The 25,364-nt window shown below is 37.0% G+C and overlaps 1 protein-coding gene across 1 annotated transcript; it reads right to left on the bottom strand.

The window, feature by feature from the left end:
- Positions 1-3,003: 3,003 nt before the first annotated feature.
- LOC18428545 (indole-3-pyruvate monooxygenase YUCCA6) lies at positions 3,004-5,954 on the bottom strand. The gene is given in 5 exon segments (XM_006837861.4): positions 3,004-3,428; positions 3,431-3,584; positions 3,841-3,963; positions 4,192-4,440; positions 4,879-5,954. Coding segments are annotated over 5 exon segments (1,320 nt in total). The 5' UTR covers positions 5,611-5,954; the 3' UTR covers positions 3,004-3,366.
- Positions 5,955-25,364: the final 19,410 nt, after the last annotated feature.

The following is a 25,364-nucleotide window of genomic DNA, read 5'->3' as shown; positions in this document are numbered from 1 at the left end:
ACTTGCATCGAACAAATGACCCAAAAGTATTGATGCCACAGAGTAGAGAGTAGTAGGTAAGGGAATAGGGGATGGATGTAAGAGGAGATTTTTGGGGTGAGGACATAAATTGCTAGTAGGGAGACTTGTAGGACTCGGCGGATTCAACTTGTCATGTAGTTGGTGGTCCCATTTTTTTTCAGATTGTGGTCAAGGTTTAGGGTTTAGGGCTTAGAGAGAGAGAGATAAAGAGTATGCAAAGTTGTTTATAGTCTCTGACCTCTAGCATCTGTTGTGGTTCGTCTCTCTAGCCAGACCAGACGGGACATAAAGCACAAGAGAGAGAGAAAAGGCTCCCTCTGCCTAGTGCTCAGAGGGCCCCTTTCTCCATCAAATCTAACAACAAAAAACGGAGTCCCATGAGGAGGCAAAGTGTTCATTATGTTACATACATAAAGAGTACTGCACTGCCGTTCCCCACATGCACGCTTGCGACCTTTTTTATATAATCTAAGTCCTGTACCCCTATCAATAATATGGCATTATTACTGTTATTATTATTATTGCTTTGAGAGCCTAGACCCACCCACTACTACTCCAGGATCTTATTCTGTGCCCCATTAGATCGAATAATAGAAGGAATTGGGGCATGAAATGATGCGTGGTAGGATAAGAATGCTAGGGACTCGGTGGGGGTATATGTATACTATGAAATTATTTATCTTTATGATGAGGTTTCTATAAGGCCTAGCTTTTATGCCTCAAATCTTCATCCAAAAAGTATTATCGGCAATGGAAATCTCCATGGCTCTAAAATTGATTTCCAATATAGACAGTCAAATTCCAAAATAAAGAAATGGTACATATCTTGCAGATATATAAACACTTAATTTTAGGGCGAAATTGACTTCTTGCTCGAAATATTCCTCGATTTTATGGGTTTCAGCAATTGATTTTTTAAAAAAAAGAAAAAAATCATTTTTTTTAATAAAACTATGTTTTTTTAACAATATGCGAAGTTTTTTTATATATATTGCTAATTTATTTTTTTAATAAAATTATGTTTTTTGATGAATACGGGAAGAGTTTTTCTATTTTCCTTAACAAAATTATTTTTTTGATAAAATTATGGTTTTTTAATAAAATTAATTTTTATGATGAGTATGGAAAGTGTTTTTCTATTTGCTTAATAAATGATAAAATTATTTGTTCTACTATTCTTAATTTTTAATAAAATCAATGCAAAACCCACTTATATAGAAATGGTAAATATATATGAGAACATATCAGTGCATTGTGTATTGATTTTTCGATTTGTTGCAGATCATAAGATGTAAGTTTTGTAAAGTATGCCTTATTTAACTTTATAGAAAAAGTATTGTATGAATTATGCTTTATCTAACTATATGGAAGAGGTCCTTTATGTTTCCTATCTTATCTTAATTAGTTGGCATTTTTATTTGATTTAATATCATCGAGCTACTTTTGTTATTTCCAAAATAGTGCGTAAACTTTCATTACTAATGTGAGCGATATTTGTACAAAAGAAACTAAGAAAGTTTTTCATGTACGGTTTGGGATAAATATGTTAATTCTTGGAAGGAGATGTTAGATGACAAAAGTGTCTTCAAAAAATATCCTAATATAGTAAACAAAAAGATTTATGCGACCTGCTTGAAATCATGTACAGAACCATAGTATTCAAATATTAATTTAGAAAAGTTGTTTCTATTTTTTTTTTGTAAGATAAATGTATATAATAAGATATTATACATTTAATCTAAGTTTTTCTATGTTTATTTTTAATTTTTGGGGCTTTTTTGACCCATTCAAAAAAAAAAAAAACTACTTAACTGGTTAGTCTGGTTAATCGCCTCGGTTAGTCCGGTTCATCGCCCCGGTTAGTCTCTTTCCGATTCAAACCGCTTCCAGCCCCATGTTCGATTAACCATTCAGGTTCAATTTTGTCACTCAAAATTGATGATCATCAACATCATAGTCTTTTTTCAATTAATTAAAGTCGATATCATGATAATCATAGATCTCATATATAACGCATCTTGTAACATATGAAATGAAGAGATGAACTATTCCAAATAACTTGGACGGCTAAAATTAGGAGCAGCATATGTTTTACGTCTTGACAAGGTTTTTAAGTGAAAAATATTTTGATAAAGAGAAATGATCCCATAAGATCGTTATAGATCCTTTTCGATATGTATAGGACTCAAAAAAAAATCACTATCAAATTTAATATAACACTGTTATGATAATTTTGTTAGAAATCCATATCAACTTTTAATGATGATTCTACACGCGGGTGAAGTAACGTGGATCATTACTCTTCAATAAATATCCAAATCCTTTATCGTGTAACCGCGGCCTCGTGCCCGCACCTAATATAGAGTTCGGAGTGATGGGATGGAAACGGAGAAAGTCAAGAGGGGGGAGGAGATGGAATGCAAATGCAATTATTTGTCCAATGGTTGACTGGCACTGACAAAGGCTCTGCTGCTGGGCCTAGTTTAGTGATGAGAAGAACCTTTTGATGTGATTTGATTGTAATTGCGAGCATTCATCACCCATCCCTTTCTCCCTCCCCACCCCACCGCACACCCCACGCCCACCCCACCTCAATAAAGCAATCTCTCCCACCCTTCCCCGTTTACCGGGAAGATTAGTTAGCTTCTTGAAAGAGAAAAAGAAGGATCTTTCATCTTTGGTAGAGGGAGGGAGGGAGGGAGGGACATGGAACGGGTAAAAAGGGCACCGGAGATTGGGGTTTTGTGTGGCTTGGACTTTTACAGCAAATTGGGCACTTATGTAAGTGGTCCGCCCATCCAGCAATGAAATGAAAACAACAAGGGGTGGTGGTGCAAACCACGTGCTAAAGCTCAAGAGAAGACATGGAGTCAAGCAACATGGTGATGGGGTGGGTACACGGATGTGGCTTTAGCTGTGGGAAACAACCCCCATTTCTCAAGCCACTCCATTCCACCCTCTCGTTACAAGTAGATGCAAAGAGGACCTCCAAACTGTTGTGGCTTCAAATTACAAGAAAAGAAACAGCTCAACGACAACAAAATATAATAGTACAAATCTTAGTTGATGAGGTGAGATGAGATATTAAGAGAGAGATAGACAGGGAGAGTGAACAAAGAAACAAATAGAACTAACAAAGAATAGAAATTCTCTTGTGAGTAGGTAGCTATGTATGATGTTCTGGGGCCTCTCTCCTCCCTCCCAAATGTGGTTTTAGTTAATCAGGAAAAAATGGCAGATATACACAAAGATGTTTGTTGATTGGTTGGTGGAGAAATAGGCATGGCCAACGCCAAACATGTATGCCGCTTCTATTGATTGATAGGGGGGGATTAGAATAGCGAGTCAATAAGAGGATGTAGGTTTGGAGGACGCGAGGATTAGATGCCTTGACTCGTCCGTCCATCGCGCTCGATATCCTGGGCTATTCTGACGGCGTCCATAGAAGCCCCCAGGATTCCCCGCTTCGTAAATCCAACGGCGTAGAGCCCACTCTTGCCTTTCCATCCATTTGGGAAAGGCGTGCGCGGCAGGCCATCCTCCACTGAGAAAAAATCTGTTTCCTGACACAAGAGTAAAAAAAAAAACAGAACCACTCACAACCTCTCTTTGCTTTCACTGGCTCTGGCTCCGGCTCCGTCTCCGGTCCGGCTCCGGCTCCGGCTCCGGCTCCGGCTCCATGTTAGAGAGAGAAAAAGGCAAGATTCCTCTCTGTACCATGGGGAAATGGAAGGGAATCTCGAGATCCCTGCTCTCCATGGTTACATAACATGTAGCCAAATGTAAGGACGTGGGTGAGTTATATAAATAGAAAACTACCTTTAGCCAAGAGGGTACGTTGCTTTTGTAACCAGTGGCGAGGATCACAGCATCAAACTCTTCTCCTTTCCCATCTTCGAACTCTGCTCCCTGCGCTCTCAGTCGCTTTACCCCAGGCCTCACCTATCATCATTTCATCTCCATCTCAGTACAACACTCTCTCAGAGATCCCATTCCTATCACACTACCCTACTCGCCAATCAGAGCTAGAAACGTATGTCTCAGAAGAATTTAGAATTTTTAGCAGCACCAGAGGTGCCTCTAATTTGTTTTTTCCTACTTCATTAATCGTTAATTACCGGATTGTTATGCCTGTCCATACTCATAGGAAAGGTGGAAGAGAGAGCTTACCTTGATCTGACCTGACCTGATCTTGGCTAGGGTTCCGACGTCCAGAACTGGGGTTTTCCCGGCTTTGCTTTTGAGCTCCAAGGGACCTACACGGGGCCTCGCAAGGCCCAAGCGCGCCGTGCTCCCCAGCATCAACCACGACACCAACAAGAGGAAGCGATCCACCATTCTCACTGGGAACCACTTGAGCAACCACATCGACACTCCGAACGTCGACTTCCCCAGCATCTCCCTCGGCAGAACGTGCACCTGCACTTCCCCACACAATCCAAACCAAATCAGAAACCCTAAACCCATATCAGAGGTATAGGGAGAGTGGCTTCTTTATTGGTTATGACGCGTGCTAATAAGTAACACAAACATCACCTATCTACCCACCATTCTATCGGCACAATATTCCTATTTGCCCACTACTTTATTCCCTCTCTCAATAAAGCCCAGAGAAAAAAAGCCTGTAGTTCTAACTCCCGGGTGCGGTAACGGTATATTGGGGTGTGGCGTGGTATTCGGTATATCATAGTCATGGTCTCTTGATTGACGAGAAATAAGACGTTTTGACATTCTATATAAACTAGAAAGAGAGAGAGAGAGAGACAGAGGGAGACATGATTCCACCCTAAACTAATATGGAAGAAGAAGAAAAAGACAGCAAGCAAACAAAGAAGAGGAGAGAAAGGTTTGTGCTACCGGATTGCGGACAACGAGAGTGGGACTGGCATTGTGGTTGCAGAGATCCAAGCAGACCTCCATCCCTGAGTTGCCGCACCCCACCACCAAAACCCTCTGACCATCAAGGCCGGCACCGCTCCTGTAACATGAGGTGTGAATGATAGGGCCTTGGAACTCGTCCATCCCCCGAATCTGAGGCAGAACCGCCTCCGCATTCTCTCCAGTAGCCACCACCAGCCACCGGCACACATACTCGGTCCAAGATGACGTGCACACCCTCCAAAGCCCCACACTGGGGTCGTAGTCTGCACACTCGACCCTCTCATTGAAGGCCGGCTCCAGCCCAAAGTGTTGGGCATAGTCCTGGAGGTATTGGATGAACTGCTGCTTGGTGGGGTATGTGGGGAAGTGGGAAGGGAAGGGCATCAAGGGGAGCTCGCAGAATTTCTTGGGCAGGTGGAGGCTCAGCCTGTCGTATGTCTTAAGCTGCCAGAGAGATGCGATGCAGTTGGCCCTCTCTAGTATGAGGCTCGGAACCCGTCTCTCCTTTAGACATGCGGCCGTGGCGAGCCCTGAAGGTCCTGCACCCACTATGACAGGGCCTTGAACCCAAAGAAGCCTCCTCCTACTCCTCAAAGGCAAAGATGGTGATGATGATTTATCCATGAAATAAGAAGAAGAAAAAGAAGAATAGGAGTCATGGAGTTGTTTGGTCTCTTGCTCTCTCAAGTAGCACCACTCCGCCCCCATCTCAAGCCTACTTGTGCAGTTAGTTAAGCCCTCATGGCTCTCATCAATCTATTCGAGTTTTACTTGCTACACGTGGAGAGAGAGAGAGAGAGAGAAAACAGAGAACGGTGAAGAAGGGCTCTGCTGGTTGAGATTAGTTCAAGTTGGTAAATCTTATCCTTTGTGGATTTGGTCCCCTCAGTATAGAAGGGGTTTAGCTGCGACCCCGCATTTGGTGCATGGATGATGATAATGATGATGATGATTAAGACGAAGGAGTCTTATCCGCTTGCCAATTCACCGGATCACTTCAATTCCCGTTCGTTTAACCTCCAAACTATTATAAGACAGTGCGAGCTGCTGCTGCTGCTACTTTCTAGCTAAGCAGATATATATGTATATATATATATATATATATAATTAAAAAAGGGAAGAGAGAGAAAGAGCTGGTTCATAAGGAGGTCCTCGAAAAAAAAACAAAAGGTGGTTCATAAGGAAGAAGTTTCCGAGATGTGATTATGATAAATTTAAGCGCGTCGTCCCTCCTATTTATTTAAAAAAGAGGTGGTGGACTCCCAAACCGCCCATCCTTCTAAAATCGAGAAACATTAAAAACCCACCCCAGCAAAGGACCACGAGTCGCAAGCGGCTCGGTTCCCTGAGTGCAAAAGCTAGGAAGGCTACTCCCTTTGACTCTTTCTAAGATACATAGACACATACGCACATAGTTGGTTGAGGATGATACATAGACACATACGCACATAGTTGGTTGAGGATGAGGAGAGAGCGGTGGGTTAACTAAACATTTGCTGTGAAACCAGGTACTTAACCTTTGCGCTGGTGAAAGCTATGCCTCACGCGTGCGACTTTTTGCTTCCAACTCAATTCTGCAAAGGAGAGAGGACAGAGAGTATAATATCCCTCTTCCTTTAACTTTTCCCCTTTTTCCATTTTTCTGTTTCTTTTACGTTTAAAGGCATCGCGCAAAGCACTTCCAGCCCCTTCAGTCAGTAGAGAGTTCGGGAATCTAAAGGCCACACGCGGCACGGAGAGGAAGAGAGGGACCAGGGTGGCGGTGTTAGAGAGAGAGAGAGAGAGAGAGGGACCATGTAAAGAGAAAGAACATGGAGAGAAGACCGTGAGAGAGATGAACCCTTTCCACAGAGAGATGCCATTCCTGGCGGCTGTGATCAAACACGACCCAGGAATGGAACCCGGCCAAGGTCTGGGGGCCGGGCCTCGTCTGATTAATGGGCCTACCTGGCAGCAGGTCCTGGCCTGGCCAATTTTCTTTGAGTGATATATGTATGGACCCTAAATTTCTTTTTAAAATACAAAGTGCAAATGGTCCATCTTAAAGATGGATGCAAGTAGGCGTTCCATTTAAAAACAATGCAAACTTACCCTCCAAATGTTAAGTATTATTTCTGCTTTTTTAAATTATTTGTTTTTTCATATTCATGATCTCTAGGTTAGAGATTACATGTCCTTAAAAACTAAGTCTTAAAATCCATCTCAAAAATAGATTTATTCAAAAATAGATTTATTAAGAAGCCCGCAGTGGGTTTGGCCACATAGGAACGAGGGAATCCACAAAAAAAAAAAAAAGGGAGGGAATCCACAAAAAGAAAAAATATACCTACTAAGTATTTATAAAAAAGAACTTTTCAATCTTTTCTAAAAATAGAAAATATTAAAAAATATATTACAAATAAAATTTTATTTTATCAGATTTTTAAATTATTTTTTTTTAATGTTCTTGGGTTGACCACCTCACTGTCCAAAAACTAGCCACAGGCGGTTGCGACCCGGCCGAACCATAGTCAGGTGAGAAAGTATAATTGCCCTCGAATATAATTTGGCCGCGCGAGTGTCAGAGCAGAGAGAAATAGGGGGGTTCTCTCCTTTCGTTTAGAAAGAGAGAGAAAGAGATGAGGTCCTCCCTCGTTATTCTGAATCATAGTTAGTCATGTCGTGTTGGATCCCTCCCCCATAACATACTGATTATTTAGGAGTATGAGCAGCAGTATAGTACATACTACCACAATAATAATATGTTAAAATAACTACAATAATAATATGTTAAAATAGTAAAAGCCGTGGGTCACTGATCATAAAAGGAGGCACACCCACGAGTGTGGTGGTGGTACGCTCTATCTGTCCAATATAATGTCATTTGGTGCAATTATCTCATGTCATCTCATCTGTCTCTTTAAGACACATACCCTCTCTAAAAGAAAGAAAGGGAGAAGAGGGTCAGTTTTTTTTTCTGGGTATTTCAATGGAAAAGACATGTCTCTACCTGTTTTTTCAAATAGTTTAGGAGTTAGTTTTGGTTAAAATGTTCGTTGGGTAATGTCAATGGGAATAAAAACCACAAATACAGAGGTGCTATGATCAAAAAACTACCCCCTTCCCATGAGGGAGTCAGTCTGGATCTCCAATGCACCTTCCCATGAGGGAGTCAATGTAGATCTCCAATGCCCTCAATACACGCACGCGTTCCATTTCCCTTTCGAAGTTCAAAGCTCACTCTAAGAACATCTTACTAATCGTAATAATAATGATGGCCATGCACCTCCAATCATATCTCTCAATTCCAAACCATCTCTCTCTCTTTCTAAAAGAACCCTCCCCAACCTTGAAAGAGAATTATAGGGGATTACTCTGGCTTATCAGATATTTATAGAGTTATAACTCTCACCCTTTAGGAAACAAATCTCATTAAATATATATCCTCAATATTTGATAGCTCAATATATATCTTCACTATTTGATAAATGTCAACACTCCCCTTCAAGTTGGTGTGTTGATATCAATGGAGCCCAACTTAGACAATATCTCATGGGTCTTTGTCTTTGCAATAGCTTTGATAAATATGTTTGCAAGTTGGTCTTTACTTCGAACATAAGGAGTACAAATAATTTTTTACTGAACCTTTTTTTGACAATCAACTTCTATGTGCTTAGTACTTTCATCAAAAACTGGATTAGACGCTATATGCATAACTGCTTGATTATCACAAAACAACTCCACTGGATTTGACTGTTGGGAACCCCATATCTCGAAGTAGGTATTGTAGCCACATCAATTTACTTATAGTTTAAGTTATAGCTCAATATTCGGCCTCTGCACTAGATAGAGCAACTACGTTTTATTTCTTGCGTTTTCAAGTAACAAAGTTTCCTCCGACCAGTGTACGATAGCCGGTAGTAGTCTTCATGTCAATTGGACTACCTGCCCAGTCAGCATCAGCATAACCATAATATTGGTGTGACCATTCGGTTTCAATTAAACACCTATGCCAGGTGACGACTTAAGATATCTGATAATCTTATCGACAGCTTCCATATGACATGATCTAGGAGCATGCATAAATTGGCTCACATGACTAACCACATACATTATATCCAATCGTGTCACAGTCCAATAAATCAATTTGCCCACAAGTCTTTGAAAGCGGCCCACATCTTCAAGAGGTTTTTTATTTGTTGAATTAAGTTCGCAATTAATATCAACAGGAGTGTCAACGGGTTTGACTACGAGTTTTCTAGTATCTTTCAACAGATCTAATACTGGTGGTATAAGACCATTGGGCTAGAAATGCAATCTTTTAAAAAAATTTCATTGTAAAAACTCAAGGGTTTAAATGCATGAGTTTCTCAATACAAAACCATAATACATATATTCCAGCCTACAAACATGGTTTATACACATTTCAATAATAAAATTCAACCCTAATAGGTCCTTTACAATCCCTTACTCAAAAATACAATTAGCTCAATACAATATTCAAATATTCACAATGTACATCTCTACAACATATTGCATGACTTGCACTTGTACTTCCTCAGTATATCAAAATTACGATAATTTCATCTTCATTCTTCATCATCATCATATATTATAATGTTTCATACACATCATACGCTAGATCATAATAATTCGATAAGATTTCAATTCGCATAAACAATAATGCATAGCATTAAAGTTCATATCGTAAAATTAAAGAACAATCTCAATATACACAAAATATACTCAATTTTACCAATCATGAATCCATTTAGTAATTGTAAATACATCAAATTAACATGTAAACATACATGGGTAAACCATGGTTCGATCCCCTTGTGCCCGGGCCACGAAATGGCCTTTTGAGGACTTAATTTTATCCCATTGTTTATGGCACGAGTGATAATAATAACTCAAGGAGATCAATCCAATAGGAAGCAAATGATCACTTTAATTTCACTTAATGGGGATCAAATCATGAGAACGACATGTATCAAAATATTCTTTCAAAGTTAGAGAGAGATACTATACAAAATAAGGAAGTTATGATGAAACTACACCTCGAACTTTTCAAAATTAAAAATGGAACTCAAGGGACTATTTTTTGTGCTCAAATATGATGAAATAAACTTCTCATCAGTTGTATACTCTTAGTAAAAATTTCAAAAAAATAAGATTAATAAAATCACGTTGAAACTACTCAAGATCATGGAGTAAGCAAGCTAGTCTACACATACTATGAATATGGACTATACTATTGCTGTGGGACTCTTCAAATATCAAGTTTTCATGACCAAAAATGAAGAAAGCTACTTTAAATTAAGAATTACAGCAAGCTTTGGTAATGAAAATAAGGTAGGAATTAAAAATATATGAAGAAAAATCAATATCTTAATGAAACAATAGTATAGGCTTGATCATATAAATGAGGGGCTACTCCATGGAAGGGTTTCAAATGAAAGTTCAATGAAGAAGATAGTCTCATGGGTAGCCACATTTTTGCCAAGGGGGCTCTCTCTCTCTCTTTGAAGTGAATACTCAAGTTAGGGTTATAATTTATCTCATAAGTTACTTTTATACTTAGATCATAAACATGGATTTGATCTTGATCCTTGATGCCTTAGATCAATAGCACATGAGAGGCTTTTATCCAAGCCACTCATCCATATCTTATCACCAAGATCAATGAATGAGCTTTTGACACCCTTCATTCCTTAAAACCTAGGTTTATAGTCATTTTACCTTGAAGCCCTTAGCTCCATGTTTTATTTCTCATTAAGTCCAAATTCATGCTTACACTTATGCCCATGGTTTTTGAATAATTTGTAAGAGTCAATAAAATATAAGAACATGGACATAAAGGTAATATGGGACATCCATACATGTGAATAAAATATCTTATAACACCACCAATAGGATTTTAACAACACTAAAATTTCATATAGGTCAAGCCCATAAGGTGGTGCTACATAAGATATACCCACATGCTACAAAATCATATGTAGATAATAATATGAATTAAATTAATTCTCAAAATCACACGACTTCACGCATGCCAAAAATGGCACATATGAGCAAAAAAAACATGTGGCTTAAATCAATTTAAGTCATGATAATATATAACACTTTAAATAACATGATAACATGATATAATATAATACCAATAAATGAATTAATGATAAATAGGTCCCCACATGGATATGATGCCAGCAAGATGTCATCCATGAGTGGAGAGGAGGGGTACCACGTGGCATTCTTATGGCTATTTGGGATCCATGTGGCATCCCGTAGAATGTCCTTATTTGGTGTTTATGTCAAACAAATTTGAAAATCAAATTTTTATTGTTTAAAAAATCTGAAAAGTTCTTCAAAAATCTAAAAAATTCTCTAAGTGATTTATCAACATTATTACATAATTTCTTATAAATATAAAAACATTTCTCATCAAATTTAGATTAATTTGGGCCAAAGGTAAATGAGATCTCTAGACTTATAACACTAGTCGGAGTCTTCCATTCGGCTACCCCAAATGGCATTCCACCAAGGTCTCAAGATGATCCAATGGACCTATGCTCTACAGTCTATGGAAGTGACCCATATTTGGTCACATCAAAGTCACTGGGTTAGAGCTTCCTATCACCGAGGGTTCAATGGATTACTGGTGCACCCCTGTGGGACATGTTCCTACTCAAATACAGGGGTCATCTCAAAGCATATGCGCACTAGCTCTTCTAAGTCGGATAATACTATAGAAGAGTGGCTTCCTCATACAACTGTGTGTGCACATGCCATGGAACAGTCTCGTATCAGGATACGAGCTCATGTCCCATGAGCCGACCATTCCATACAGAGCGAATACTCTTTTAAACACTAGGGTTCTATTATTCTCGATTGAATTCTCCAAGCCCTGACTTATCACATCAACTATGAGGCATTCTAATCAATATAGTCTAGACTGGGAGGTGACCCTCACACCTCCTCAAGAGTTCATACTCTCTAAACGTATACTCTCAATGCCTCATATATTCGGGATATATGAATCTGGGCTCTAGTGTGCCAAGCACCCAGATTCAGTCTCTCTCTAACTCCCGCTGAGCGTAAGACAAATTGGCTTTAAGGCCACATAACCAACATCTAATACATATTTTCTTTGAGAAATGAAGAGTCCATTTTAGTGTGCTACTTCAATGCCGAGAAAATACTTTAATCGACCAAGGTCCTCGATGTCAAATTTCTTGTGAAGATAATTTTTAAGCTTCATGGTGATTTCTTTATCATTACCTGCAATGATAATATCGTCAACTTAAATGAGTACAACTATTGTACCTGAAGTTCCCCTTTTTGTGAACATCGAAGAATTACCTGAACTTCTAAAAAACCCGATACTCATCAAGTATGTACTGAGTTTGACATACTATGTACGAGGTGATTGTTTAACTCCATGCATAACCTTTTTAAATTTGTATATAAGACCTTTCTCCTTTTCTTTAGAATGGCTTGGGGGAAGACTTATATGGACTTCTTCTTCAATGTCACTATATAAGAAAGTATTTTTAACATACATCTGATATAAAGACCATCCACACTTAACTGCAATAGATAAAAGAACACGAACAACATTCATTTTGGCAACCGGTGCAAAAAAATCTTTATAGTCAACTCTATAAGTTTGGGTAAATCCTTTGGCCACCAACTTGCCCTTATGTCTCTCAATAGACCAATCACTATTATATTTGATTTTATAAACTCATCTACATCCAACTGGCTTCTTCCCTCTAGGTAGCTTGACAATGTCGCAAGTATGGCTCTTGTCAAGGAGCTGAAGTTCCTCTTTCATGGCCATCCTTCACGCAGGTTAAGAAATAACATTTTGAAAATTGGTTAGCTCATAATTATTAGAAATAGAACTCAAAAAATCAAAATAGCCAGGAGAGATATTTTCATAAGAAATATGATTTTGAACGTGATAAGAAACTGCATGGTAAATATAAAAATCTTGAAGTCTAGAAGAAGGTCGAGAGATACGAGAAGACCAACACAAAGGGAGATCAGGAGGGACCACGGCCACAGCGCATTCTGCCACCCAGCTGTCGAACAACCAACTCAGAGTCGCCATAGATCTTGAGTTGTTTCAAGTCTAGATTGAAGGCTATCTCCAACCCAATTATAAGGGCCTGATATTCCACCTCGTTATGGGAACCAGCTTCAGTGAGAGAGAAAGAAAGAGGCAGTACTCCTCCTTTCGTAGTCATGAACACCACTCCAGCACCTCCTCGATCAGACTGGAAGGCTCCGTCGAAGTACATCTCCCACGCATGAGCAAGTTCTGCACAGAAAACTTCTTCATCAAGGAGGTCACTTGATAACGGAGATTCTGCCGGTACGGGATGTGCCGCTAGAAATCAGCCAAAGCTTGGCCCTTGATGGCCTTTTGTGGAACATACGTGCTGTCGAATTCCATCAGCAATAATGCCCACTTAGCAAGACGTGATGACAAGCATGGACGTGTCATGAGGAACTCGGTTTCTATGTGGCTAAACCCGCATATGTAGAAATGCGGGCCCTTTAGTAAATCTATTTTTGAGATGGATTTTAAGACTCAATTTTTTTGGACATGTAGTCTCGAACATAGAGATCATGGATATGAAAAAGTAAATAAGTTTTAAAAACTATAAATAATAATTCTGATAAGAATAAGAAAACATTTGAACTATTAGTTCATTGTTTTTAGATGGAACACCTACTTGCATCCATCTTTAAGACAGATGCTTTACAATTTCAGGTAGAAATGCGGTCTAGCCCGCATGAAACAATTTTGCATTTGTTTCATATTTATCATTATTAGCAACCATTGAAGATTTTTAATACTTTCTTCAGAGGTTTTGAAATCTATATTTATGATTTTCATCCTAGCTATGTGTCCAATTTTAGATTTTTTGAAAAGAGAACGACTTCTCTTCTCTATTTCTCTAATTGCAACTTCAACCACCACCACAAAAAAGCTCGTTTTCATGTACCATGTCGCTAGTTCCAAACTTGAAAAGTATAAAAAAGTTGACGGTTCCTAAATAAAAACATTTTCTTCCTTTTTTCTTATTTAGAAACAGAATGAAGTAAATTTCTTTTTTAAAAAGTAAAAGAAGCGCGCAAATGTAGACACCAAAACTGAGGAAAAAAACGGAAGTTCATCTCGACTGGCTTTTTCGTGGGATGATGATTATCGGGCAACGAAAGCATAATAAAAAGCTAAACTGTGACATGCCTACCCTCTTCGTTCTTGTACATTATGTAGTATACTTTTACTCCCGCAGTCTCAAGCCCTACTCAAGAGAATTATTTTCAATCTGAAATTTTAGGAACCACTTAAAAGCTACAAGATGATTTTTCTTAATAAAAAGAATTGAATTTCGAGTTTGCTAACAGTTTAATCTACCGATTTAAAAATTGGATGGGCTCTGTTCAATCTCAAGACACTACTATTTTCAAGTATAGAGGGTACAATCAGAAAATTGTTTTAATTGAGGTTAATCTATTGGTTACTTCCTCAAAAATCGAGGTACAAAATTAATTCTAGGGGGAGGTTACCTGAGGAGTAAATAAACCTTTTATATATATATATATATATATTTGTGTAAACAAGGGGTGGGGGGCGCGGAGATCAAATACGTGCACATACAGGAAGATGTACAGCATATACTTACTAGTATTCACATTACGAGGCACATTGAGATGAAAGGGAGGTAGCATGAGAGAAGAGAAATACTTCTAAGAAATCAGAATAACACAATGAAGGTAGTGCACGTTGAGATGAGAGGATTGGTAAAAAAATCCCCATCTTAGAAATCACAATAACACAATGAAGTTAGTGCACGTTGAGATGAGAGGATTGGTTAAAAAAATCGCCGATCTTAGTCGAGTGAATTTCGAGTTGGCGGATATACAGCTAGACAAATTAGAGCTGAAGAACCCTAGAATCTCGAGGAGTCTCTTGGTTTTCATTATTTTAACATTTTTCTTTACCAAACATTTCCCAGTCCAACTTAAGCTCCCCTACATCAGACCCGACATAGTCAGGCTCAAGATCCAGGTGATTCAGAGCCCAAGTTCGACTTTTTAAAAAGATACAAATTTGATTTTTTTTTTTTTTAGGTAATTCAGTGGGAAAGACAGACCCCTTCCTGTAGTTTTTGAAGCTGCAATAGGAATCGAAGCTACAATGTGCAACTAAGGTATCGGGTGTGCTACCGCCATAACCTCAACCCTTTTCTCAGTGAATTTGAGATTAACAAAGGAAAATAACACTTTCCATAATTTGGCATAGTAACATTGTTGGAAGGCATGAAGATTATAATAGATAATAAAATGGGTTTATTATGCATGGTGGAAGGGGATTCGTTAAATACAATTAGATGGTGCAAAAAAGGAAAAGAGCCCTGGATTGATTGGTTGGTGCTTGAAGATTTGTAACACTTCATCCTAAGCTCAATTCCTACCAAAAATAAGAGCCCTCTCCTCACTTACTCGAAGAAAAAATTAGATGCTGCGAGGAGCATAAGATACAATGACGATTGAGGCAATGTTGGCTTCAAATTATGGACTTTCGTTGTTTTGTTAAGAATTTCATTATTTCATGTCTATAGGGAAGCTGATGACACGACAAATGCGTTAGCAAAAAAAAGGCACATCTCTCCCTAGTTGGTGATTTCTGGGATGCTATGATCTGAATTTTGTTTGGAATATTGTCCAACAAAAAAAACATTGTAATGTGTCGACGTCTATTGATACCCTCCCTAAACACCTTATTATTTGAAACACCGAAAGTGACTCTTATTGTATTGTATGGAAGTACCCACGGGAGATATGAACCTTTTAGAACTTTGCAAGGTTTCCTTTCATGATTTGACAATGTTTCCATATCTAAGAAGCTTTGTTTGGGTTTCCATTTAAACACAATTTACATATAGTAAATAGATGTGAAATCATTGTCTGTCTAATCATTGTCGAATAAAGGATCATCTCACAAGAAAATTAATAATTTAATAAAGGAGCACCTATCCTCACCTCTTTTGTGAATAATGAGGGATAAATAAAAGCATGGGTATAGGACTATCATTTACAAAACTTCGTTACGAAGGTCCATTCTCATTTGTTATTGTTTGTTTTCCCTTATTAAAGTTAAAGGCAAAAACGCATTACGAATTTATGGAAGAAATAAAAAGCAACTTTCACACCATTTCACCCGATTCTTCTTTCTCACTATATTTAAGATTCAATGCATACATACTCTTCTTCTTTCTTTCTTTTTTTTCTAAACAAACTTACTTTATTTTATTACTAATGAAAAAGGAAGAATACAATGTAATCATACATTAATCAAATCCTCATATACCAATAGTAGACCTTCTTTAAGCAACATCCCGATACACATGCTGGAATGTCACCATCAGGTTCTCACGCAAATCCTGTGCATACATACCCTTTTATGGTCTTACCCCTTAATCCTAAAGAACCATTTAAGAGGTGAAAGTATTTGATGCCTCGGTTGACTTTGGAGTATATTCATATATTGTATTAGTCACTTCAAAGTAATAAAGTCCCTTAAACAATGCATTGTCTCTTAGATCATACTTAAATAGTTTTCATAGTCTCAGTTTCGACCTAAAGGTATTTTCACATCTACCGTTGTTGAATAAGCTTTTATTATTTTTTTCATCCGCATATAATTCAAAATTATTTGTGTCGCTTTTGGAGAGGAGCACTAAAACCAAAACTCAATGCACCCATCATGCCGTGGATACTTTACATGGCTTCCTTTTCATGGTTTAAATGTTCTCATTTGGGCTCGTAACTTTCATTTTTAATTAAAATATGTCTGCCACAATGAAATTCGTGGAAACTATAATAGTATCTATGAACAATATTAAAATGCAAATGAAAATGGTTATAATTGTTCTCGATCAAAAACGATTTTGTATTCATACAAAGGGATAACAGAAAAAGGAAAAGAGAAAAAGAAGACACCAAATTAGATGTCTAAATGTAAATTATCAATTGTGAACATGCGATTTTCGATGCTGGAGATTATTTAGTGAAATATATGTAAATTTTGGTTTACAAAAATTCAGAAAGGGTCAAGAGGAACACATTCCCAGTCCATTTCTTGATCTCTTCAATGTAAAAAAATAAAAGAAAAAGAAAAAATAAAAGGAAAATAATTCCTTTGATTAACTCTCTATATTATAGGCAGATCCGATGGATAGAAAACTACACCTCAACTGCACTTGAATGGGGCATAGAAATTGGAGTTTTTGTACAAACCCTAGCACCATTGTGGCCTTGGGCTAGTTTTTCATCAGTATTTCTTGATGGTGATGGTCTTAGTCAATTGTGATGAAAAGAGGTGTCGATCGATGTTGGTATTATGGTAGGGAAAATCTATTTGAGATTTCTTTACCATTGTATGAGCTAATATCTACAAAACCCACAAACTTGTAAATTTCTTCTATCGATAGTAAATATATCATTGCCTCTTATCCATTGCCCATGGATGTAATCCATTTTGGGTGAATCATGTAAATTTGTGTGTGCTTTCAACTTTTATTTCTATTTTTGTTTGGTGATTTTTCATTTTACTTGTTTTTCCTTCTTCTAAATTTTTCTCAAATATATTGCATATATTATTGTTTTTGAGCATTTTGTTTTGGCGTTAGATTCAGTGTTGTAAGGAGCTCTCCACATCAAATAGGGATTTTGGTTATCCCCATTGGCCAACACTACTAACAACAAAAGACAACAAAGAACAAATTCCTTATGCTTGATTCCAGAACAAGCCACAAATGGACCCTGGTGAGTGGATTCAATTTGGTAAGAGGTGAGCATCAAAGCCACGAAGATTATCTTTCAGGGAAAATCAAATGGATCATCATGTACCTGGATTGGAACAGATTTTTAAAAAATATTCTAAAAAAAAGAATAATAGCTTTAAAAATGAAATATATTTTAAAAATCCCAGCTTTGTTTAGACGGGCAAAAATGTCATAACTAATAGTCTAACCAGCTAAAACCTATCAAAGCACTGATTTTGACCGGTCCAAAATAAGTTTCCTCTTTAGATCAGGTCGGCGAAGGCACCGGTCACTGTCGGACCCTTGATAACTATGCATGTCATTGCCCTTGTTGGTTAGTTTGTGGATTAGGCAAATACACAGTTTAGGTCAATTAGGTACTCTTTGTGGTTTTAATTTCTGATGAGCATTGGTATGTGAGCTAGGAATTGTTAGGCATATGCAATCTTTATTAAGTGATCATAATCTCCCCCACGCACCACCTTAATTAAATAAGGAAAGGAGATAAGATAAGCGGGGTTGGGAAATGATGCCTCCCATTTTGCTATTTTGTGAGTAAGAACAAGATGCATAAGTAGCACACACCACACCACCATTCTCCTAGATCGTGGGATGTGACAAGAGCAACCCCCCACTTCCCTCTCTTTCTTTCGATTTTTTTAATTTTTTTTTTTTTTTTAAAAAAAAAGAAGAAATATTTCATATACTAATTGTTTTGTTGGTACTTTGTTTGGGCAGAGGGTCCAGGATTTCTAATTGGAGTAACCTTTTTGGTTGGAAATTCGGAATGATTGCTTGTAGGTCTTTTGGATTATGGAGGAACACTCATGAAGCAAGACTTTGAATGCCCCATGAAATCAGATCAAATCAACCACTGTTGTGTTGTTATTTTATAGTTTTTAGAAAGGGAAAGAGCTTAAAAAGACGAGACAAGGAGAGTGGTTAGTGGGAGATGATATTTGGAGGGGAGCAACTCTCTTACCCCCACCAAGATACGAATTTGGTTTGCCTTGCCCCTCCATCGTAAAGTGGATGCACCACCACCCATGCCCACTTAGCTTACTTAAAAGTATGCAATAACAACCCAGCAGCAAAGAAGCAATCGAAAGCTCCAACCCAAATATTTCCTTTTTTTTTCATTTTCTTAAGAAACTTAATAATTAAGACAAGGCCCACGTAATAATCTATGTTCTCATGCTTTTCATGAACACATGTTTTCTGCTTTTCCTTCGGCCGTTCCCCGCCCCAGTTTTTTTCTCTTTTTTTTTTTTTTTTTTTTTGTTTCTCACGGTCGGTTGTCGGTTGGATGGATTCCCATTGTTTGCTCTATAGTTTTGTTTTGGAAATTTTTTGTCCAGACCGGAAGATATTTGCTCTATTATCAGTCGGTCCAGATTTTCTCCAATTTTATGTCCCTGTTAATAACATCGAGAGCCTTTTTTTTTTTTTAATCTAATTTAGGGCTATCTCCATATTTACAATATTGAAGAGCTCTATAATTAAAAAAAATTCCTCGGTCACTATTAGCAACCTCAAACCTCTGTATATTTAAAATTATTATATTTCGAGTACGGAGCAGACCAATGTGGTTGTCCGGTCGGTCGGTGTGTATATGTAAATGTTGTTATTGTTTTCGAGAAATGAAAAATACAAAAAGTTTTGGCCGCCATGTTTATGGTTCAGCAAAGGTTGAAGCCGCGTGGTCTGTGTCTGTCTCTGGAGGGAGAGGGGCCATCCAATGATTGGAGGCCTCAAATTCAATGGACCCTCATATCCCCCCTTCCCTCTCTCACCACATTCATCCGCGTGCATTTATTCCTTGTGACAACGCCAATCTTTTTCTTTCTTTTTTTCTACTTCCGATGTGGGAATTTAAGTAACACGTCTCACATTTGCTAATGTAACTCTAATTCCTTGAACACTAATTTAATTTCTCCTCTCAACTGTATTCATCACCAGGTATACACACGCCATCCTCACCTAACTCATTTATATAAGCGTAGAGGTGCAACGAGTCAGGACTGAGGCATGTACTGGTGTTGGATATGTAGACCCTCAGAAACCGACCGGCTATTGGGTGGGCCAACCCTGACCCTCAACATGGACTCATTCAAAACCCACAAAGCCTAATTCGAGTTCCATGTGCAAACCACCTCGTTGGATTGACCTAGCCTCGACCCAAACATGGACCTAACCCATCTGGATCCAAGTCCAAGGTCTAAATCCCGTAATTAAGCTACCTCATAGACTATTTTGCATTCTTAGCATGGGCCTTTCATTTATTGGAGACCGTCTCCCGTTTCCATCTGCACTTTGTGAGTCCCTCCTAAATAAAAGAAGCAATATCATGTTCGTCATCGTCATTGTCATCACCTGACCCCAAAGGGGGAAGGGGTGGGGGACGATTCTTGCTGATCCTCTCTCTCGCTTTATTATGTTTGAGGATCACAAGAAAATATGGAAACAAACGCGTTGAAATTATATCATATCCTCGAGAGCCGCCTTCTAGTTTTGAAAGAACCACCTGCGGGTCCACCGGGGATTTGTTTGCCTGGTAATACAAAAACACAGACTATTACCATATTTACCTCTCTCCTCATTAAGATTCGTTGGAAAAGAAGAGGAAGGAGACCTAGAAAATGCGGGCATGGGTTTAATAGGAGCAAACTTGGATGGAGAGATTGCCTCTTTCACCCTCCGAAAGACAAGACAACAAATCTTGCACCATGCTTTTCCACTTATACGTTCAAAAACCTTATGATATTTTCATCATGAGCTGTTCAAATATGCCCACCGGTTTTTCATCATGAGCCCTTTTCCTGTCGTCGACGGTCTTTGCCCACCATTCGAAAATTTTAATTTTTCCTTAATCCGGAAAAAAAAAAAAAAAAAAAGGTTTTCTCTACTATGCCGCATCACATTCTCACGGGACAACTGTTGGTGGTCTTCAATACTGGTGTTCCGCAAGACTTTTTTGTGTTAACGCGTACACATGTTGTAGCCAGTGGAATCCGTGCAAGCATTTCAGATTTCCAAAAATTTTGCACTACACCATGTTCAACGTGGGTTTTCTCGTCGGGCTGTTTTGAATTAAATAAAATTTTTTATTATTTTTTACAAAATGACCAAAATGAAAATTGTTTGGTATGTCCAAGCCCGCACCTTTACTAAAACTGAGTCCCGTAAATAATAGTCCTCCAAAAAAAAATCGATGGTTCAAGTATTTTCTCCAAATAATATTATTTCTAGTTTTTAAAATTTATTCATTTTTATAGATTAATAATTTCAATGTTAAATATTATATATTCCCTAAAAATTAATATCAAATTTTTTTTATGGATAAGTAAATTATTTTCTTGCTTCATAATATGGAATTGTTGTATGTGATTAATAAAGAGAAACCTAGTGAACCTGATTATGATTCAACTCGTGGAGAGCGGCAAAAATATTTGAAATGGAAAAATAATGATTTTTCATGTAGAGGTGCTATCCTAAATTGTTTAACTGATAAGTTGCATAAAATAGTTGAAAAGTATGCTAACGTTAAGGACTTGTAGCTTTTTTTTTTTTTTTTGGGTGAGTCAGTTGGGAGAGGGCCCCTACCCTTGATAGGAATTGAGCCTAGGATGTAGCGTTGCAAATCGTCAAGCGCTAACTAATTAAGCCCATGCTCTTTTCCTAAGAACTTGTAGGTTGCCATTGAAAAGAGACACACCGATAATAATTATGTTGCTAAATGTGAGCTTTATAAAAGATATAATATGTATAAGATGAAAGATAATCAATCGGTACTAGAATATTTTGATGATATGAACATTATGGCTAATCAACTTGCCTGTTATGATGAACACATAAGTGAGCGCCAACAAATTATGAAATCAATTGAAAACCTTCCAAATTTTTGGAAAGCTTTGAAAAAGAACTTGCGCCATAATGGTGCAATCCATATCTTGGATGACCTTAGAGGACATCTGAGGATGGAAGAGAATGATAAAATTGAGGAGAATGATGAAAGAGCTAACAACAATACCTATTTAGCAGTGGCTAAGAAAAATGATAATAAAGTTCCTAATAAGAATGCTACTTAGCCTTTCCATTACTTACCCAAAAAATGAAGTATTTCCATCCTAAAAATTCTACAAGTTTAAGAAGTGCTATAATTGTAACAAATTTGGCCATATTTCTAAATTTTGTAGGGAACTCGAGAAGAATAATGTTGGATAAAGTAGTGGCTCCAAGGACTTCTCTTTTGTGGTTGAAAAGTCATTGATGGTGAGCTCCCCCAATGAATGGTGGGTGGATTGTAGAGCTACGAGGCATATCGCCACCACCAAGAACAATATGGTGGAGTTCAAAGAAAATGGTGATGGTGCGGGAAACTTTTTATTCGCAACTAGTTTAACACAAACATTCTTGGACAAGGGACAATTAAGCTTCCACTCTCATCCGATGGCAATTTGACTCTTAATGATGTTTGTATGCTCCAGATGTGAGAAAGAATTTAGTTTCTATCTCTGTGATTGACAAGGATGGGAGTGAAATTTATGTAAAGGGTGGAAAAATGATTATAAAGAAAAATGATGCTTTTGTTGTAAAAGCCACAATAGTTGGCAACATGTATAAACCTGATCTTGATAATAGAATGAAAATGTCATTTTCTTATGATGAGTGCTTTAATATTTAGCATAGAAGGCTTTGTCATATTGGTTATGAAAAGTTAAGTAGATTAATGAAACAAAATTTATCTAGAAAAGGAAAACTTCAAGTGTAAAACTTGCTTAAAAGGAAAAATACATAGAAAACCTTTTTCTAAAGGTAAAAGAGCTCAAATTTTACTTGAAATTGTTTAGACTGATATATGTGGGAAATTAAAACCTAAAAGTATAGGTGGTATTGAGTATTTTATTACTTTTATAGATTGTTATTCTAGATACTCTTACACTTATTTAATTTTTCATAAAGATGAAGTATTAGATAAATTTAAAAGGTATAAATTAGAAGTTAAAAACCAATTAAATACAAAATCAAGATTCTTAGAAGTGATAAAAGAGGAGAATATCGATCCAACGAATTTAGTGAGTTTTGTAATAACAATGAAATAGTTAGGCAAATAGATTTGCCTTATGTCCCTCAACAAAATGGAATAGTCAAGAGGAAAATAGGACTTTAACTGATATAGTCAATTGTATGATTCAAGAAGCTGGTGTAAAATATCAACTTTTAAGATAAACTATCATGGCGGCAATGTATATATTAAATAGATTGTTTTCCAAAGCTACTAATGTAATACCGTTTGAGCTATGGTTTGGTAATCTAGACCATATCAAGGTTTGGGGATCTATGACACATGCTCATAGTCCCTATAAGAAGAGGGATAAGCCAAGACCCAAAACTATAACGCGTATATTTGTGGGATACTCAAGTGACTCTAGGGGATATAAATTTTATATGAACAATCTAAAGAAATTTTTAGAGTAGAGATGCTTACTTTTTTTAAAATGTCGAAACATCAAAAGTAAAAGAAGCTAGAATTTTAGAACAAAGTGGTGAACATAATTGATGTAGGAAGCTCTTCTCAAATTGATGATACTAAATTATTTGAACCGAAAAGAAGTATTAGGGAGATTAAAAGACCTAGTTATTTAGATGATTATGTATATTATAATGAAGTTAATCAAGCACCATATAATTTAAAGGAAGCTATTAGTTCATCTAAAACAATGAGTTGGATAGAAGCTATGAAGATTGAATATGAGTCTTTAATAAATAATAAAATATGGGTATTGGCAGAATTACCTACAAATAGAAGGGCAATTAGTTGGAAATGAATATATTCTAAGAATTCTAATTCTGATGAAAATGTCAAGAGATATAAAGCAAGGTTGGCGCTAAAGGTTTAGTAAAAAAAGAAGGCATTGACTACAAAGAAACTTTTTCACCTGTAGCCAGTAAATCTTCCATTAGAATAATAGTAGCCATAGCTAATCATTATGATTTTGATAGTCATCAAATGAATGTTAAAACTTCTTTTCTAAATGCTAAATTAGAAGAAGTTTTGAATGTGAAGGTCAAAAAAATAAAGTATGTCAATTAATTAAATCATTATATGGTTTAAAACAATCCTCAAGACAAATAGTATTTGATATTCTCACATATACTTAGAGAATATAAATTTAATAATATTACTACAAATTATTGCGTATAGACTACGTACATTGGGGGTATTCATTGAATTCTGATCATGTATGTAGATGATTTAATTATAATAGGAAATGATGGAAAAGCCATTGAGGAATATAAGATGTTGTTGTCTTTTAAATTTGAGATGAAATATATGGGACATGTTGATTATATTCTAGGAATTAAAGTTACTACAAATAGAAATGAAAGATTGTTATATCTTGACCAAGAGCAATATACCTGTAAAGCACTAAAGAAATTTAGAATGGAGAATTCTAAACCCATGGCTGCCCCAATTGACAAAAATTGTAAATTAACAAAAGAAATATGTTCTATGACTAATAAAGAGAAGGAAATCATGCAAGATTGTCCTTATGCACAGGCTATAGAGTCACTTAATTATTTAATGAATTGTGTATGACCCGATATAGTTTATGCAGTGGGGGTTGCTAGTAGATATATGATCAATCCTGGATTGAGCATTAGAAACTAATTAAGAAAATATTTACATATTTAAAAAGGATACATAATTATGGCTTGTATTATGGCACTAAGGATCTAATCCTTGAGGGATACAACGATGTTAATTTAGGAAGTGAAGTTGATGAATATGGATCAACATATGAATGGCTATTTACCTTCGAGGGGACATGTGTCTCATAAGGTAGCAAGAAGCCAAAATGTATCTCACACTCTACTATGAATGCAGAGTATATTGTATTGTATCTTGCTCAAGACAGGCAACATTCTTAAGGCAATTTCTTAGTGAAATTCCATTAGCCAAATATAGGCATGGACCTACAATGATATATTATGATAATCAAGCAGCAATAACTATTTTAAAATACCCAATATATCATGGCAAGTCAAAGCATATTAAGAAAAAAATATCACTCCATAAGAGAATTTGTGGTAAATAAGGAGTTAGAAGGTAGCTATCTTTCTACACAATTGATGGTTGTTGATCTATTAACAAAGAGTATTAGTATTGACCCATTTGAAAGGCGTGTAGCTGCCATGGGACTTAAACGAATTGATTGACCATCATAATTGATGTTTTAGTGGCATGTTAGGGCATTTGTGAGCCAGTTGATAGGTCTTTATGACTATGAGATTTTATGAGTAACCTATGTGACACTGTAATGATTATGGCTTTTGTGGCATTACCCGCCTTTGTGGCATGGATGCCTTGGTGGCTGATGTTTGAGCCTCCAAAAGTAGAAAGGTTAAGTCATTTGGCCTTTAATGGTTCATTATGTGATGAAAATCCATTGGAAAGATGTAGCCACGAACCACCGCCAGCTAGTGTGCATTTGTACACGTTTTGCCATTATCCCTAATTAGGGGCAAGTGACGTACTAGTGGTTATCCGAGCAATTGAGAATATCTTAGTAAGATGTATTTCTTTGTGAGATTTATATGTGCCTTGAGTTCAAAGGTGCATCCATAGCGGTATAA

The sequence above is a fragment of the Amborella trichopoda genome, chromosome 5 (assembly GCF_054954075.1).
Source record: "Amborella trichopoda isolate Santa Cruz 75 chromosome 5, AtrichopodaSantaCruz75HAP2 v2.0, whole genome shotgun sequence".
In the NCBI taxonomy this organism is placed as follows: domain Eukaryota; kingdom Viridiplantae; phylum Streptophyta; class Magnoliopsida; order Amborellales; family Amborellaceae; genus Amborella; species Amborella trichopoda.
The sequence above is the reverse complement of the archived record's forward strand: the minus strand, read 5'-3'. Positions and strand labels throughout refer to the sequence as shown.